The sequence below is a fragment of the Danio rerio genome, chromosome 6 (genome assembly GCF_049306965.1).
Source record: "Danio rerio strain Tuebingen ecotype United States chromosome 6, GRCz12tu, whole genome shotgun sequence".
Taxonomy (NCBI): Eukaryota; Metazoa; Chordata; class Actinopteri; order Cypriniformes; family Danionidae; genus Danio; species Danio rerio.
The window spans coordinates 47,459,825-47,475,837 of record NC_133181.1 but is presented as its reverse complement, the minus strand read 5'-3'; the positions used below and the strand labels follow the sequence as shown (position 1 = coordinate 47,475,837).

The following is a 16,013-nucleotide window of genomic DNA, read 5'->3' as shown; positions in this document are numbered from 1 at the left end:
GAATGGAGTATATGCACACAGACTTTTAATTTCAGCCAGCCAGCCTCAGCACTTCTGGTCAACTGACTTTCCATTATAAAATTGCCATGTTTAAGGTCTGATTTCTTTAAATATCAGTGATCTTTACTGCCAGACAGTTATACAATATGAATTGGGTCTTCGACCGGACAAGAAACACTGCATTAAATGCCATTGCCCCACGCCATGTCTTTAACATATGGCAGTTTATTTCATCCCAGTATTTTCAATGGAGTTTCTGTGCTCGCCTGCTGATTCTGATGGCACAAGCAGTTACACAGTCTTTCATCTCGTTTTACACTTGAACTACTAAATGAATCCTTAAGTCTATTTAACTGAGTGTATTGTAATCACATTACAACATCGATGCTGTAAAAGGAACCTTATGAAATTGAAAATAGTCACATTAAGCTTTCACTGGAAGTTTATTATTGGCTGAAAAACACTGGCTGTGCATAGCCTACTGCTTCACAAATTCAACCTAAACATTCTAGATCAATGCGTAAAATGTAATACAGAGATATGCACTCTATGTCATGGTTTACGGAACTGTCCTTTGGTTGGAAACTTTTTAATTATTGAATATTGGCAAATGTCCAAAACTATATATATATATATATATATATATATATATATATATATATATATATATATATATATATATATATATATATATATATATATTGTCTTTCTTTATCTTTTATCAATTTTGTATGTTTTGTTTTGTTTTCTTTACAAGTTCCTAAAAAATTAATAAAGACAGTGTTTAAAAAAATATACAGTTTCTTGAATAAAGACTTAGAGTTTAGACAATGATACTAATAAACATTAAAATAATACTAGAAATAAAGCATTTACTTCATTACATTATTCATTTTTTTCTAATTATTATAATACTGCATTTAACTTCTACATTTATTTAGTTATTTTAATTATTTTGTATTATTAATTGTAATCTAATTAGTTTTAATGTGTTTATTATGATCAAAATTGTGTCTATATGTATTTTAATATTAATAAAAAACTACTCAAAACTACTTTTGTGAATATGAATTTAGCCTATTTGGATTTTTAAGTACAGTAAGTGCTGAAAGAATCATTATTGAAACCGTTAACTGCTAATAAACCTTGTCATTCAGTAATTTAAACAGTTAATTTACCATAAATAAACTGTAATGAATCATCCTATTATCCCTTGAGCTTACTCAGCATCATAAAAACAGTAACTTTTGTTTGGCAACACATGACTAGCAACTCCCCAACACTGGTAACCAAATGCTAAGCTAAAAGAGAATCACTAAAATAGGGTAACAGAGGAAGAAAATCGAACTAAACTAAAAAGCATACTACACAAAAACGTAGTGACCTGAGATAACATCGGGAGGACAACTCCAAAAGAAAACTGAAGGCAAGAGAATAATTATAGCCGCAAATATAAACAGCTCATGATAACATTTCATGTACGAAAACTCAGAGTGAGGAGAATCATTCCCACTTTGTTCCATTTAATATTCTCAATAAGGCTAAACAAGTCGCTGCCGTTTGGAGATTGTGTATTAAAGCAAAGATGCTATTTCATCATTGTTCTCTGCCCTCCAGGTTTGTTGATATTCTCATCACACATGTACTGCACTTTCGCTACAGGGAGGGGTGGGTGTGTTTCCATTTACAGCCATTGCTTATTTGCGGCGTAACAAGAGCCTTTACAGATGAAGAAAAGGTTAGAAACCACAATGCATCTTTCAGAATGTGCTACTTTGTATGCTCTCACAGGCACGACGCGCGATGCTTGACAGTGAGTGAAATGTCAACGGTATTGGCTTATTTGAATGCACACTCATCTTCACGGCTCAGGCACAATGGAGGTTGTTTCTACTTACAATCCTCTCCCGAGTACGCTGTTATTATTTTAGGGTCCGGACCCCAGCCCGCGTGGTTCTTGGCCTGAATTTTGATCTCGTAAAGGACGAACGTCGGGGTGTTTTTGACCAGAAATGAGTGCCTCTTCACCATGCGCTCCGTCCAGTCTTCATCGCTGCCATGTCTCCTGTAGCTCACTTTGTACTCCAGACCAGGCCCGTTGTGTTCAATAGGTGACAACGGCTGTGACAGGAAAAACAAGAGCTTGGTTAGAAGACAGGAAAGAGTAAATCAAAAGAAAATAACATTTAGTTGTTTTCTTGTTCTAAATACTAATACTTTGGGTAAAATGTATTAATAGATTATAAATCTATTAGCCTGATTTTAAATCATTAAAACATTTATAATTAGGCTGGCTGATTTTGTATGTATGTATAAGAGTAAGAATAATTTTGTAAAAAAAACAACAACATACATATTGCAAAAAATTATTAAAACAAAATAAAAATTATATTAAATTTTATATATATATATATATATATATATATATATATATATATATATATATATATATATATATATAATATGTAAAAATATTAAAAAGTTGATTTTCATTAGCTATTTAGCTGTTATTGTTATTGTTATTATTATTATTATTATTACTATTATTATTATTATTATTATTATTTATTTTTATAATTTTAAATTTTACTAAATTTTGATAAAAATCACAAAAAGGTGAGGATTTAAATAAAATAGAATCATTAATATGTTTATATATATTTATATATTGGTATAATGAGGTATAAATAGTATTAATCTGTTCTATAAATAAAATAAAATAAAATAAAATAAAACAAAATAAAACAAAATAAAATAAAATAAAATAAAATAAAATAAAATAAAATAAAATAAAATAAATGGGTGTAACCCCGGTGTCCAGGCTATATTCCCTCCCATCGAACCTTTACGATCAAGGCCTACCAATCATCCCCATCCACTGAATTGGCACTATCACTGCCTCTCCACTCCACCTGTAGTTGATGTTTGGTGAGCACACCGGCGCCGTTGTCCTGTGGCTGCCATTGTATCATACAAATGGACACATTTGCTGTGCCATGCACACTTGTGGTGGTGTGGAGAGGCTTCCCCACATAATTGTGAAGCGCTTTGGGTGTATGGCTATACACAATAAATGCGCTATGTAAATACACATTACCTACTTACTTAAATAAAAAAAATAATAATAATACAAAATTTGATTATATAAAAAAATAAAATAAAATAAATAATTAAATAAAAATAAATAAAAAAATGGAAATAAAATAATAAAATAAAATAAAAATCTAATCAAATCAAATAACATAAAATCAAATAATAAAATAAAATAAATTCATGAACATACATACATACATTCATACATACATACATACATAAATACATACATACATACATACATACATGTATATATAGATGAATACATATTATAGATTTTTTTAAATTCTATTTCGTGGGATCAGCAGCACTTTTGATTTCACACATTTTTAAGCTATAATTACATAATTCATAATTTTTTTGTAATCTCATGCAGGTTTATTATTGTTGTAACTTACTTAAAATGTTTAGTGCTGATCGGTTTCATTATCATCAGTTCATAATAAAATCCAATAAAGCGATAACATTTATTAACACATCTCAGAGCTATAACAGCTAACTTTCCTTTTACGATCATGTTACAGAAATGAATAGCAGTTATTCACTATACAGTCCACTATTAACAATGAAAATCCTAATCATTTTTTAGAAGCACAGGTGTATTAGCATGAAAAGCCAGCCAAGTAATAGCCCAGAAACTGTAAAAGAGCTTCATCTTTATGTGGAAATCTTACTTTATGTATTCCGCTCCTTATTACTTTTTAATCAAAGACTCACTCTGGGCTCTTTTGATGGGAACCTGTGTCCAGCCAGATCTATTTCAGCAGGGCTTTGTAACTTTCCCAACAGCCCGCCAATAGAGATAGCCATGTTTTTCTATGCAAGAATCCCTATCTTTGCGAACACGCTTATCGATAATTGGAAGCTAACAACTGACGCTGCTCTCCCCCCTCTGAGAACTAAATGAAATTCAGCATTTGAGAGCTTGTCTTTATCCTCTCAGCCCTTCCAGCTCTTTGAACGTTAGATATTCCTGAAGACTATTGGAATTGAACATTTAGCATCGTACCTCCCAGTTGATATCCATTTCATGTGGCAAATGAGCTTCGATCTTGATATTTTCTGGGTTCTTGTCGGGTGCTTTCGGAAAGAGCAGAAATATGGATTTTGTCGGAGGTGAAATTGTTAGTGGAAGAGAGAAAAATGACCTGTGAAATATGCACTTTATAGACTGCAGCTTAAACGAGAGGGGAAAATCAATTATCTCACAAGTTTGAATGTTTTAAAGTTCAGGAGAGCTTCTAGATACCTGATGCTGGAGTTTTGTATCTTTCAGTGGACTGGCTTGGCCGACCTTTGCCCACCTCGTTGATGGCGGAGACTCTGAAGCGGTAGTCCACATGTCCATAAAGCTTCAGCGGAGCTGAGTGATGGTTTCCTGGGACTCTCATCATCTCCCTCCAGCTGCCTGGCTCATGTTGGCTTTCTTCAAACTCTAGAACAAACTCTGCACCAAGTTGAAAATGAGAACCTGCTGTCAACACTTGCACCATAACTCATCCTTTGTCAAACACCAACAATGTTTTTCAGTGATTTTAAATGTATAAAATCTAAAGTAACTGATTTTTTTTTTCCCATGATGTACTGTTTACATTGACATACTCAAACCTGGCTATGTTCAATTTAACCAATATAAAATGTTTTTAAATAGTAAATTGAGTAGAAATTGTATATTTGAGGTAAAACCTGATTCTTTCTACTGTTTTATAATGCATGAGCAAAATTCATCGATACACAAATTGCATCTCGGTGTAGCTGAATACTATTTGTTTTGTATGACATGTTTTAACAAACTAAATTATTTGCATGCATTTAAACAATAGATTGCACTACAGTCCAACTGCATTGAGCCAGTAATAAACATTTGTTCCAAAAAAGTATTATTTTAACTTAATTATGGATTATGGATTAATTAGTGGAATAATAGCTACTGCAAATTGTCACCACTAGTTAATTCACTTTTGCAATCATAATGAATAAAATAAAATAAAACAAATTTTATAAAATAAAATTTGTAAAATAAAAATCAAATAATTAAATTAAAATAATATTTAATGAAATAAAATTAAATTGAATGTAAAAAAATTATAAAAATAAATTATATATATATATATATATATATATATATATATATATATATATATATATATATATATATATATATATATATATAATCACACTTGTAGCAGTTTAATATGGCTGTATATTAGCACTGGTGGGAGGCGTGCGTTCCTTAGTGCCCCCACTAGTGCCGATATACAGCCATATCGCACTGCTACAGGTGTGATATTGCGTTTATACAACAGTTTGTATATATATATATATATATATATATATATATATATATATATATATATATATATATATATATATATATATATTCAATTTCATGTCACATTTAATAAACTAAAATAAAATTAAAATTATTTTCATAACATGTATTGCTAATGCATCACTGCATAAATCCTAACAGTATTATTATTATTATTATACACTCACTGGACACTGTTAAATACACCTGTCCAACTGCTCATTAACGCAAATTTCTAATCAGCCAAATGGTCAACACGATCTGCTGCAGTTCAAACTGAGCATCAGAATGGGGAAGGAAGTTGATTTAAGTGACTTTGCGTGGTTGTTGTAGTCAGATGGGCTGGTCTTTCAGCTGCAGTATTTCAGAAACTGCTGATCTACTGGGGTTTTCATGCACAACCATCTGTAGGGTTTACAGAGAATGGTACGAAAAAGAAAAAAATCTCTAGTGATAAATGCCCTGTTGATGCCAGAGTTGAAATGAGCATGGCCAGACAACAGTAACTCAAATAACCACTCGTTACGACCGAGGTATGCAAAAGAGCATACACATCCAACCTTGGGGCAGATGGGCTACAGCAGCAGAAAACCACACCGGGTGCCACTCCTGTCAAGAAACTGAGGCTATAATTCACACAAGCTCACCAAAATTGGATAATAGAAGACTGGAAAAACGTTGGTCTCGATTTCTGCTGTGACATTCGGATGATAGGGTCAGACAACAACATGAAAGCATGGTTCTATCCTGTCTTGTATTAATGGTTCAGGCTAGGGTGGTGGTGTAATGGTGCAGGGGATACTTTTTGGCACACTTTGGGCCCATTTGTACCAATTGAGCAATGTGTCAACACCACAGCCTACTTGAGTAGTGTTGCTGACTATGTCCATCCCTTAATCACCACAGTGTACCCATCTTCTGATGGCTGCTTCCAACAGGATAACGTGCCATGTCTTTCTTTCATTCATTCATTCATTCATTCATTCATTCATTCATTCATTCATTCATTCATTCATGTTCTATTTGGCTTAGTCCCTTTATTAATCCGGGGTTGACACAGCAAAATTAACCGCAAAAATCTCTGAGGAATATTTCCAGTACCTTGTTTAATCTATGCCATGAAGAATTAAGGCAGTTCTTAAGACAAAATGGATTCTAAACTGGTGAGTGTATATATTTTCAGTATTATTATTCATACTATTATTATTATTATTATTATTATTATTATTATTATTATTATTATTATTATAATTCATATTATTATCATCATCATCATCATCATCATCATTATTATTATTATTATTATTATTATTATTATTATTGTATGTCAAAAGAAGTTTGCAATGGCAAAATCAGTTAGTAAGTCTAGCTCAGAGTCTATAATATGTACTCTACTAATATGTGAACTGAATGGGGGTTTAGACGATGTTACCGGTAATGGAGCTATTATGGTCATCTCCCGGAGTCCACTGCAGTTTCACACTTCGGCCATTATGTTCAGACAGTATCACATCCTCTGGTGGATCAGGAACATCTAAAGAAACAACAAAACTTATTTAGGGCTGTCAATCGATTAGGAATCTCAATTTCAATCAGATTCATTATATTATATTGTTTTTTTTTTCCCTCTGCCATCTTATGGGAGAGCAGGAGAACAGATGAAAATGATAGAGAGAAGAGAGGAGGACGGCCCTGGAAAATGACTCCAGCTGGTTTCAAACATGTCAGAGCTCAAGCATTACCTGCCAGGTCAGCTCTCCAGCTTGTTCATTTGTACAAATACAGTGTGCTGCTGTCTTATTAAGGGCTGTAATTCCAGCCACGGCACAGCAGGCAGTTCAATCCCACCTGTGTCATGTGCCAAAACCATTTCAGCCCCTCAAACTTCAGTCTGTGTTTATTTCTCAAAACCATAAAGACTAAAAAAGCACATTACTCACCCACGACTGAAAGCTGTGCCACTGCAACGTCTTGGTCAACGGGCGTTCTGGCCACACACGCGTAAAAGCCCTGGTCTCCGAAACTCACATTAATGATCTCCAGCACTCCGTCTTCCAGGATATATCTACACACATTGGCAAAAAAATGGCTCAGAATTCATTCCACTGTCGGGCGACCATGCTAGTGCTCAAAACACACTTTCAGACATCAGCGCCTGCCCTGATTGCAATCTAATGTGGATTCTGATCGCAGAATGCATTGCTAAAAGCTACTTATGCTAAAAATTGAAATATCAAATGCACAACATGCTTATAAAAAGACGAGAGAGCACTTGAAAAACTTAGAGAATTGTAATCATGTTTTTATTTGTATATTTCTTCCCTGTGACTTTGTTGATATCTGACTTTTACATCTACAAAAACAATCAATTTAAAGGAAAAATACTAATAGAAATGCTAATTTATAACAAAGAAATGTGGTACAATGAGAATCCGCTAGTTAACTCTGAAAGACATAACTTTAGAAAAACAAAAAAATATCCTATATAGCCCTATCATACACCCAGCGCAATAAGGCGCAACACTTGTCAGGCGCAATTTGTTGCTCTTTTTAGACCAGCGCAACAGTAATTTTCACATTTGGCACCACGTTGTTTAAATAGCTAATCAATTTGCGCCACTTTGTGGACTCATGGGTGTTTCGGTCTAATAAGGAAGCGTGTTAAGTGGCATTGTTGGCGTGTTGTCAGCCTGATCACACAAGAAAACGTAAGTATTTTATAATTTGTCAGTTTAGTGGCTAATTTGTACGAATTCGTACGAGTTGTGTCATACGTGAGAATGTGTTGGTGTTGCTATTCTGAGAAACTGAAATAGACAGCGCCATTGATTAACTAAGCTGGTAAAGTCCAGCACAGAGCGCGTTAGTTATGCGCTGATGTGAGTCTAAATGCTTACACATTGCTTAATAAACACAGGATGTACAGCAATATAAATATGAAAACCTCTACCTCCATGCTTTCTTCATGTTGGGGGGCTTTTTCAGTTTATTCAACGATTGTCCTTTGTATAATGTTATTAATATCAGCAATATTATTTATTATACCCATATGTTTCGTTATTGAAACGAGTTCAGATTTCTTCATCTGTCAGGTTTTGGAGACGTATGCATAACCTTATGAAGCATAAGAATAGGACGTGTGTTTGGATATAACTCAGTTTTTTTTTTTTTTAACACATTTCTTTATTATTCATTTATTAATTGGCTGTAAATTAAAACTACATTTAGAAACAGTTTTGAAACAAATCTTTGTGCTTACAAAATGAAATTATAAAAGTAGACTAATGAATGTCTTCAGTGGAGTGAGTTTCCACCATTTCCTTATCCACGAAAGTAAAGGAGTAAAGTAAAAGTAAAGTAAAGAGAAAGTAAAGAGGCCAAATGTAGGAGGCTTGTTCTTTATTTTCACGCTGCAGATGGTTTGTTTATTTATTTTTTCTCGCTAGTGAAGCATTCAGTTTTTCCACTAACAAAGTCTGCCATCAAATAGCAAATGCACCATGGCATGAGGCAACTGACTAAAAGGAATGGAAGATGAGATTCTGATTGGTTTAATGTATGTTATGCTCAAAACACATCAATAACTCTTAAAGAGAATAAGCACATTCCTGTTAGACCATGAGCTTATTTTTCACAGAGCTTATTTTTCCATCCTTAAAATAGCAAAGGTGGATTCGGAAACACCCTTAATGCTTTTGAGCAATGCGCTTTAGACTTTGCGCCTAGAATGTTAAAATAGAGCCCTTGGTGTTTTTTCAAGCTTAATAATTTTGAAGAAAACCGTTTTACAGACTTCACAGATTCCACGATGCCCACAATACTGTCTGGCTATTTTATTGTTCTCTACTTATATGCTTATAGCACTACTGGCCAAACATTACTGACCATTATCACCTGTTGCTCAATGCAGAAGACAAATAGCTGGAAAAACAAGTTCAGTATATTTTATGAATGAAAAGAAACTAATATGATTTACCTTCCAATTATCCAATTGTTTGTTTCATAATTATACTTATTAATTTGCAGTAATTACATTGAGTTTAAACTTAAAATATATAAAAAAAAGCACTTTAAAACCTGTATGTGGTTGTACACTATACATTTCATGCATGAGAAATTTCAAGAGAAATTCATGCATGTAGTGTGTAAGATGCCTTGTCAAATCCTGCTACCCCTTTGGCCAAGCGCTGTAAAATTACAACATTAACACAACAACCTCAAAATCTCATATGATAAAAGCATTCAATGGTACTTAAATACCTGCATGATCTAGACATACTACTAATCACAGAAATATATATATATATTTTAAGGCATTTTACTTACTTAACTCTGGATTTATTTATTTATTTATTTTTGTAAAACAAGATGCTATGCTTCAAGGGAAGTTGTCAAGTTGTGTCAGTTCATTTCAAATTTAATATATGCCTATTAACAAAATTTACAATTTAATAGCATTGCGAGATTGAACATTATAACCCTTTAGTTGTGAATGTGTGGTCAAAGAGAGAAAAAAATATGTGCAAATTTATTCATGTACAGATAAAAATAATGTTGTAATAATACAACAGTGGGTCTTACACTGTTAATTATAGGAGTAGGAGTAAAAGTGATTGTAGTATAAAACTACTTGTGGTTTAGTCAAAGGATACTCACTCATGGCCTTTAGTGGTTGAAGAGATAGACTTGTTATTTAAAGGTTAGATGTGTGTACATATGTCCTTTACTGTGTGTGCAGTTGTATCAGTAAATTAATTCCCAAATTCTGAGCAAGATACAAAGTTCATAAATGAACTACTTACCAAAAGTGTACTCCTACAATGTATACTCATATACATATACATTTCATTTGCACTACAAATGAAAAACTTTGCTCCAGTTAGGCAGGTTAAGAGTCGGTTTTAAAGCAGTACTCTGAGGTTACAGGTCAGACAACTGGAAATACACTTATGATATTGTTTTTTATTTCTTTTTTTGCTCCAAGCCTATTGTAAGCCCTGGCTCACTCTGGCCCAACAGTAGAAATGAGACATGTTCTAAACTCACCTTCCATCTTCGCTGCCGTTGAGGGCAATGCCATCTTTCTCCCACAGGACTTCAAAGTCATCACCAAAAGAGGGATCAAACTCTGGCTGGCATGAAAACTGAATAGTGGTTCCCGCCAAAACCCGCAAATCACGTGGAGGATCGACTATTCTGGTGGGATCTGGGAAGATAAACAGTGGATCATTTCCCTTTTCCCTACAACCCATGATATTCTTAGTAAATTAGGTAAGCAACATTTACTTATTAAACTGTACACAATCTGGAGAGTAATTTAACTGCCCTGTAAAACATTGCTTGAAAATTTACAGTATTACTGGCAACCAAAATAGCAAGTGCACTGTAAATTAACTGTAGATTTACAATTACAGTTGTGCTGTAAATCTACAACAATTTAGCTAGTGATTCTGTCAAAATTGCCAGAAATACTGTAAAAAATTACAAATGCACTGTAAATTAGCAATTACAATTAGTTTTACAGCACAGTTGTAATAGTGTTTATTTACAGTGTGCTTGTAAATTTAGCTAGTGATACTGGAAAAATTGCCAGAAATACTGTAAAACCTATGAATGCACTGCAAATTGGCAATTACAATTAGTTTTACAGATGCAATTGTTCATTTACAGTGCTCAGTAATACTTATTTTGGTTGCCAGAAATACTGTAAAATGTACAAGTGCAAAGTCATTTAATAATTACAATATATTTGTTTCAAAATGTAATTTACAGTGCACTTGTAAATATTTCAGCATTACTGGCACCTTGCCAGTAATACTGTACATTTTACATAATTTATTTTACAGTGTGGGTACAATAAGGTGGTTTTATTTAAGTTTAATGTGGTATAATTTTACTTTAAGTTCTTTCTTTAGATAGTAAAAGGCAACTTAGTAGAATTAACAAACCTAGACCAACATTTTCCCTTAGAAATACTATGTATCTATATTGAATTTTACTGTTCTGGGGAATACAAAAGCACTACAGGGAGAACGAAATAAAATAATCTAAAGAAACAAAACACAATGAACTTATATAGAGTTATATATTGAAATATGTTTGTGGTATCACAAAATACTAAGTATCTGTTTTATGACAGATACAAATAAAGCACAAAGCCACACTTACCAAATTTAGAATACATTGTATAAAATCAGTACATTGTATACAATCAAGCTCGAAATTACTTACAAATACAAATATTATTTTATTTTTTTTATTTTTTCCCCCAAAAATTATAAGACAATGTGCATCATTGTGGAAAAATATATGTGTTTAAGTAAAAGTATTTATTTAAGTAACTTTTAATCAGAATTTGACGGAGGTATGAATAATTTTCACCTTTATTTCTGTAAATAAATTTAAATAAAACTCTAAATAAGTTTTATTTCAATAAAATGTATTTAAATAAATGTAAATAAGGTTAAATAAAAAAAAATAAAGTTTTCACTATGCATATGGGGGCATTTAAATGTAAGTTAATTATTTAAACTGATTTGTTTAAGTTTGATTTTAATTAAAGTTTCCCAACAAGGATCCAATTAGGGTTGTGTAAATGAAATGAATCTTAAGAGCAAATTTCTCTTACCTTTGACTTCAAGTGTTGCAGCAATGGCAACTTTGCCTTCGGTGTTTTGTGCAAAGCAAGAATACTCTCCCATGTCCTCTTTCATCACATTATGGATCTCCAGTGAACCATTCTGGTGAACAGTAAACCGTTCTCCTTCCACTGCATTTGCACTGTCAGCTTTACTCCTGGGTAACCAGAAACCAACTGGGTCAATCTCAGGCCAAATGTGTGCATAATGGCATTGTTATGACTTATTTAAAATAACAAGATACAAAACTACTTAGTCACGTGAGTTTATAGATTCTGTTTAGTGTGCCAGAGACACAGCCTTTAAACATAAATATGGTCACACTTTTTTTTTAATGCACAATTCATGCTATTAACAAACAGTTAATTAAGAAAATAAACCAATAATTAGCTGCTTATTAAGAGTTAGATTTAAAATAAGATCATACATTCTAAGTACTAATAGACAATTAATATCTTTATAATAAACAGAAAATAAGTCACTAGTTAATAGTGTGAATTGTTACTTAAACTAAAGTGTTACCATTAATATTGATTTTGTTTTTATTTTTTAATTGTGCAGGTCCCAAATTAATCACAACTGCATTTAAATTGCACATTAACACAGTTTGAAAGAGTTAGAAAGAATTAATAAGTTTATGCTATGCTCTAAATCTGGGGTTCCCAAACTTTTGAGCTTGTGACACCCAAAATAACAATTTGTGACCCCCACTATCTTCGGAGATGAGTATAAACATACAAGCATTGTACACAATGGTGCAGACACCAATAGGCCTAAAAACACAACCATATTGACAAAACAAAAAAGAGCAACAGAATAAGAATCATATATATATATATATATATATATATATATATATATATATATATATATATATATATATATATATATATATATATATATATATATATATATATATATATAATTTATTTATTTATTTTTTTTCATTTCTTCATTTGTTTAATTTAATATTAACCTCATCTAATGAGACTGGTGGGCACAATATTTATTGCACAAGACTATTATTGGTTTCATTTTGGAGACTGCCACCTAACGATCATCCTCTATCTTCATTGTGAATGATTTTTAAATCTTTTTAATAAACATTTATTTTTTATTGTACGTGACTGCCTTAAAAGTGTTAAAGGTTATCATTGAGCTGTAAAATCAATCTGCTGCAACTGATGCTATTAATATAAAATATTGCAATTGTTATTATTAATATAAATAAACTTCCCAGGGGTCACAATATAAGGGAAAAAAATGCATGTTGTTGTTGTTTTTCTTAATGTAACTAATAAATACTATTTGTTTAGGTTTTAAATAAAATATGATAATTCTAATAGTTTAATCAGGCTTATTTTATTTATTTATTTATTTTTTAGTCACCCAGCGACCCCCACTTTGGGAACCACTGCTCTTGTTTATATATATATATATATATATATATATATATATATATATATATATATATATATATATATATATATATATATATATATATATATATAGTTAAAGTCAAAATATTGCCCCCCTTTTTGTTTATTTCCCCAATTTCTGTTTAACTGAGAGAAATATTTTACAAAACATTTCTAAACATACTAGTTTTAATAACTCATTTCTAATAACTGATTTCTTTTATCTTTGTCATGATGACAGAACATAAGATTTTACTAGATATTTTCAAGACCCTTCTGTACAGCTTAAAGTGACATTTAAAGACTTAACTAGGTTAATTAGGTTAACTAGGCTGGTTAGGGTAATTAGGCAAGTTATTGTATGACGATGGTTTGTTCTGTGTAAACAAAACATATATACAAAATATATAGCTTGAAGGAGCTAAGAATTTTTTCCAGAAAATCTTTGTTAAAAATAAATAAATAAATAAATAAAAACTGATTTTATTCTAGCCAAAATAAAACTAATGAAACTTTCTCCAGAAGAAAAAAAAATATTATATATAGATGTATTTATGTATATTTATACACTGTAATGGCATTTTGGAATTAGTGTTCCCTAATTTACCATTTACCATTTACAATAATAAACAGCATGTTTTCAACACTGACATCTCAGAAATTAATTACATTTATTTTAGATAAACATTTAGATAAATTAAATAACAATAATAATAATAATAATAATAATAATAATAAAACTTAAATATCTGTTTGCTGGTTTGTCAATATAATAAATCCAGCCATGGCATTCATAAAAGACCACAAACTTACGAACGATGTACCTTTTATGAACACATTAAAAAGCTCTGTTTGCTTTCTCTCATGTGCAACCACAGTCAACACTTCTGCTGTTATTGCTTTAACCTAACAGCAGTCCATACTTACAGATGCACATGAGTAGTTTAGCTCATTATCACAGAGCTGAACACAGCCTGAGGGCTCCACCCTTGAGTAAACTACTTCATCAATGCAAACAAAATGCTGATGCAGACTGCCTCTAGAGCTCTGCTGCCCTCTGCTGGGCCTAAAACAAACAAACAAATAGAAACACAAACTCACCACGTAATGCTGGAGGCTGGAGAGCTGAAGACCTTGCAGTGCATGACCACACTTTTCCCCTCCACCGCCATATATTGCAGATTGTTTTCTGTTAAGATCAGCGGCTGGATGTCTGGGAAGAGAGTTATCAGCATTGCACCATTAAACACGACAAAACACGATTGGATTAGTCTCTTTATCTCTTGTCTTCTGATGCACGCTGTTATCAGTTTAGTTTGAAAAAGGTAAAAAAAAAAGTTATTGCCCTTGGAAAAGTAGCGTCCTGCTCTGTCTAGCAGGGTTTCAGAAATATTTAGGCTTTTGTTTCTTTTCTTTGTTCTTATTATTAATGCAATGTGATCATTATGAATAGTTATTAATCACTTGATAGTTGAAAATGTATTATGTACATAGATAGACATCATGTTTTTGAAAAGTACACTTAATTGTTTAACTGCAGGTTAATTATGTACAGTATATACTGTACACCCTGTACACAACAACCCAACTCTTTCTGATTTTGCAATGTAAAAACTTGCAGCTTTTGCTTTAGAAGGATAATTACTGAAAAAAAGAAACTATACACATAGACTTCATGTTTCATTTATTATATATATATATATATATATACGCTCTCGGAAATAAAGGTACGCGAGTTGTCACTGGGTGGTACCTTTTAAAAAGGTAAACATTTGTTCCTAAAGAGTCCATATTGGTACCTAAAAAGTACATATTACTACCTAAAAATTTAAAGAGGAACACTTTTGTACTTTTTAGGTACTAATATGTACCCTTGAGGTATTAACATGGACACTTTAGGTACAAATGTGTACCTTTTGAAAAGGTACCACCCCAGTGACAGCTCAAATACCTTTATTTCTGAGAGTGTGTGTGTATATATATATATATATAAAACTATCCAATTAACCTGTACCGCATGTCTTTGGACTGTGGGGGAAACCGGAGAACCCGGTGGAAACCTACGCCAACACGGGGGGAACATGCAAACTTCACACAGAAATGCCAACTGGCCCAGCTGGGACACGAACCAGTGACCTACTCGCGGTGAGGCAACATTGCTAACCACCGTGCCACCCCTTTATGACAACTTGACATAACCAAATACATCACAACCTCTCTTAGTCATGACAACTTGGCATTACCAAAATAACAAAACGTGTCAGTGTCTTTGCCATTACAAGTTGACATTACAGTATCAAATCAACATAACTTGTCCTAAATCTGTCAGAAATATGATTGTCATAAGCTCAAAATTGTGTTTCTATTAAGTACAATGAACTTATTTTTGGCACTTCTGCCTTTATTAGGCTAGGACAGACTTTAGACTGAAAGCAAAGCTGGAGAAAGAGGGGGATATGATTGGGAAAAGTCTGCTAGCTGGAACTCAATTTAGCACAATAGTGAAAATATTTGAGTTTAAAAAATCAACAATTTCACAGTCTGGCTTTCTAG

At 32.3% G+C, this 16,013-nt stretch overlaps 1 protein-coding gene across 48 annotated transcripts in view; it reads right to left on the bottom strand.

Annotated features, from left to right (window-relative positions):
* The window catches only part of chl1b (cell adhesion molecule L1-like b), a 168,569-nt gene that overhangs the window by 30,592 nt on the left and 121,964 nt on the right, over window positions 1–16,013 (bottom strand). For all 48 annotated transcript variants that reach the window (XM_017356687.3, XM_073954482.1, XM_073954468.1 and 45 more), the window contains 8 exons: window positions 14,562–14,673; window positions 12,033–12,199; window positions 10,451–10,610; window positions 7,345–7,469; window positions 6,837–6,938; window positions 4,343–4,540; window positions 4,103–4,173; window positions 1,899–2,121 (listed from right to left, as the gene is read on the bottom strand). In XM_017356687.3, coding sequence (XP_017212176.2) covers window positions 1,899–2,121; window positions 4,103–4,173; window positions 4,343–4,540; window positions 6,837–6,938; window positions 7,345–7,469; window positions 10,451–10,610; window positions 12,033–12,199; window positions 14,562–14,673 — 1,158 coding nt within the window. The remainder of the gene's footprint in view (window positions 1–1,898; window positions 2,122–4,102; window positions 4,174–4,342; window positions 4,541–6,836; window positions 6,939–7,344; window positions 7,470–10,450; window positions 10,611–12,032; window positions 12,200–14,561; window positions 14,674–16,013) is intronic.